Source organism: Plasmopara halstedii (genome assembly GCF_900000015.1).
Source record: "Plasmopara halstedii genome assembly, contig: Scaffold_451, whole genome shotgun sequence".
Taxonomy (NCBI): domain Eukaryota; phylum Oomycota; class Peronosporomycetes; order Peronosporales; family Peronosporaceae; genus Plasmopara; species Plasmopara halstedii.
In genome coordinates this window covers 1-2,521 of record NW_020187371.1, presented here as the reverse complement: position 1 = coordinate 2,521, position 2,521 = coordinate 1, and the positions used below count along the sequence as shown (strand labels likewise).

Sequence of the window (2,521 nt, the reverse complement as noted above, 5' to 3'; positions counted from 1 at the left end):
CCGGACAACGAAGACCTGGACACGTTGCTTCAGAGCGAAATCGACACTTCATCGTATTTGCACATGCGTGCGTCGTGGAAGCTAAGCAAGCCGAACCTTTTCGGGCCTGACGTTTCGCTAGGAGAGGACGTAGTTCACGTGCTGGTGGTGGTTCCAGAGGGTGCTGTTGGTTCAGCATTATTGCAGCCAGCGAATAGCGCTACAATTCAAAATATCGCCTGGTATGGCACGCGTGGATCGATTGTGGAAGGAGAAGGCGTTGATCTGAAAGATCCACGAACACTTTCTCGAGCCATTCTCACCGCGGATATCCTCCGCCGACTCGAAGAAACGCATGTCCTGCTGGTGACAAGCCCACCAATGACTGGGAAAACGTCACTAGCGACACTTGTGAGCCGATCGTTGGTGGATAGGCATATTATGGACAATAAGAAGATGACTCTGTTCAACTTCTCCGCCTTGGCCATACCCGACGATTCGACATTTGAGCAAGTTTTCAAGAAGCGTTGTACGATCGACTGGAGCGAAGCAACTTTAAATCTTCCCACGCCAGATCGTATGGTGTATTTGGTGGTGGACGAAGTACAAGTGATCTACAAAGAAGGAACAAATCCTCCGAGACGCAAATCCACTGTTTTTTGGGAGCTGGTCAAGTACGTTCTCAGCAACGGGAACTACAGCATCAGAATATTGATGTTTGCAGCGTATGGATCTGGTGTGGAGTACACGCGACTCGCTACTCCAATACAGTTCGACGATAGGATTGTGTTGGGCATCGACCAGCTGAAATTTAGTCATGCCGAAGTCTCTGAGTACGTCCAAAAGTGGTTTAAGGGTATCACGTGCTTTGAAGGATCATCGTCATCTGCGATGAAGGATTTCTGTGCCAATTTGGAAGAGGTGACGGGTAGGCACGTTGGTCTGTGTGCGACTACCATCTTTGAACTGAATAGAGTCCATGCCTCACGTAATAGGAGTGCGAGTCGTCAACCATTGCCAGCCGAGTGGATCCGCATGCTGCAAAGTGGGTCACTGTATGAAGCCAACGATAAAGCGCTGTTTAAAGCGCTGACATCAACACGCGCTGTGAAGGTGTTAAATACCCTTGACAAGGACGAGCTGGATCGGCTAGAACGCATTGCTTATGGTGCCAACTCTGATTTTGATACTGATATAGTTGAGCAATGTCTTCGAAAGGGCATTCTTGTTCAAACTGAGCGGCGTTTTGAGTTCTCGTCACCAGTGATGTGGCGATTCTTTGTCAAGATGCGCGTTGGTCACATCGTCCGAGCACTTCATGTCCCCAAAACCCTTCCAGAGATGGTCGCTCGAGTGATGCGATCGATCGATTATGATAGCATCCGCCAGACGCTTGGCAGAAGTTTGTCGAGCGATATTCCTCTGGAAAGAGCGTGGCAAATGGAATTTTACAAGGCTGCGTATCGCTGCACACCAAGCACTTTCGTGACGTCTGCGGATGTGGGTGCGTTGTTTGGATCCAGTGGGTTCGTCGATTTTACAATTCATGGAGGTGACATCTTTTGGGGCATCGAGTTGTTGCGAGAAGCCAGCAACTTGGCTGAACACATCAAACGATTTTCCCCTGGTGGTCGCTATTCCTCGCTCCCGTTGACCGAGTTCTGTCTGGTTGACTTTAGACGTGTTGCTTCGATTGACGATGTGCCGATTGAACGTATAGCGGAAAATATGCGCGACTGCGACAAGCTCTTCGTCGTGTGTTATGACGCACGGATGGCAGGTGTTATGGTGATTAATTCCGCAATGGATGTCGTCTACAGGACTCAATCTTAAAAAAGTTTTGTGATCTTGCCAATTTGGTTGTTGCATTTGAAAACTTGATGCCATTGATGAAGAAAATAAGGTGAACTTTTTGAGGTCTACCGCATCGATTAATTTTTCATTCTAACAAATATAAAGTTAGTAATATACTTAGATGGCGTACTCACCTGAATAATAGAGCGCATCAAAGCAGCTCAGAAGCGTTATTACCAACGTACACGCGAATTTATCAAAAAGGGTACGACGATAAAAATAGAGATCAAATTCGAGAGCGCAAAACGCAGTTCAAAAATCGAACTTAAACAGCACAAATCGAACTTAGTGATAATAAACGAACTTAAATAATTATTTTTTTATTTTTGATATAAAGTCAACCCTAATATATAAAGTCGATCCTGACACATAAAGGTTCGCGGTAGGACCGGTAAGATGGTCTATGTCAGCAACTTATCGCGTCCTAGCAACTTAAAGCTTGTAGCAAAGCAATACAAGGTCAGTCTTAATGATTTGGAGAAGAACTTGTCTTCAGACTATAAGGCTGACCCACACTATCGCTTTTACAAGGGCAACCACATGGAATCTCACCTTTACGAAGGAATCCATCGTAGTGAGTTCTATGACAAGCTTGAAAATGTTCTAGAGAGCCAGCAAAGTGCCTATAAGGTAAATATTGCTCTCGGATATGACCTTGTTAGCAAAACTGATGATTCTGATACGAGAT

General features: G+C 45.8%; 1 protein-coding gene across 1 annotated transcript; it reads left to right on the top strand.

The window, feature by feature from the left end:
* Window positions 1–63: 63 nt before the first annotated feature.
* PHALS_10200 (P-loop containing nucleoside triphosphate hydrolase) lies at window positions 64–1,812 on the top strand (the record flags this gene model as incomplete). Its single annotated transcript, XM_024725584.1, has 1 exon — window positions 64–1,812. One exon carries the CDS (start codon window positions 64–66, stop codon window positions 1,810–1,812), a length of 1,749 nt encoding a protein of 582 aa, XP_024576345.1.
* Window positions 1,813–2,521: the final 709 nt, after the last annotated feature.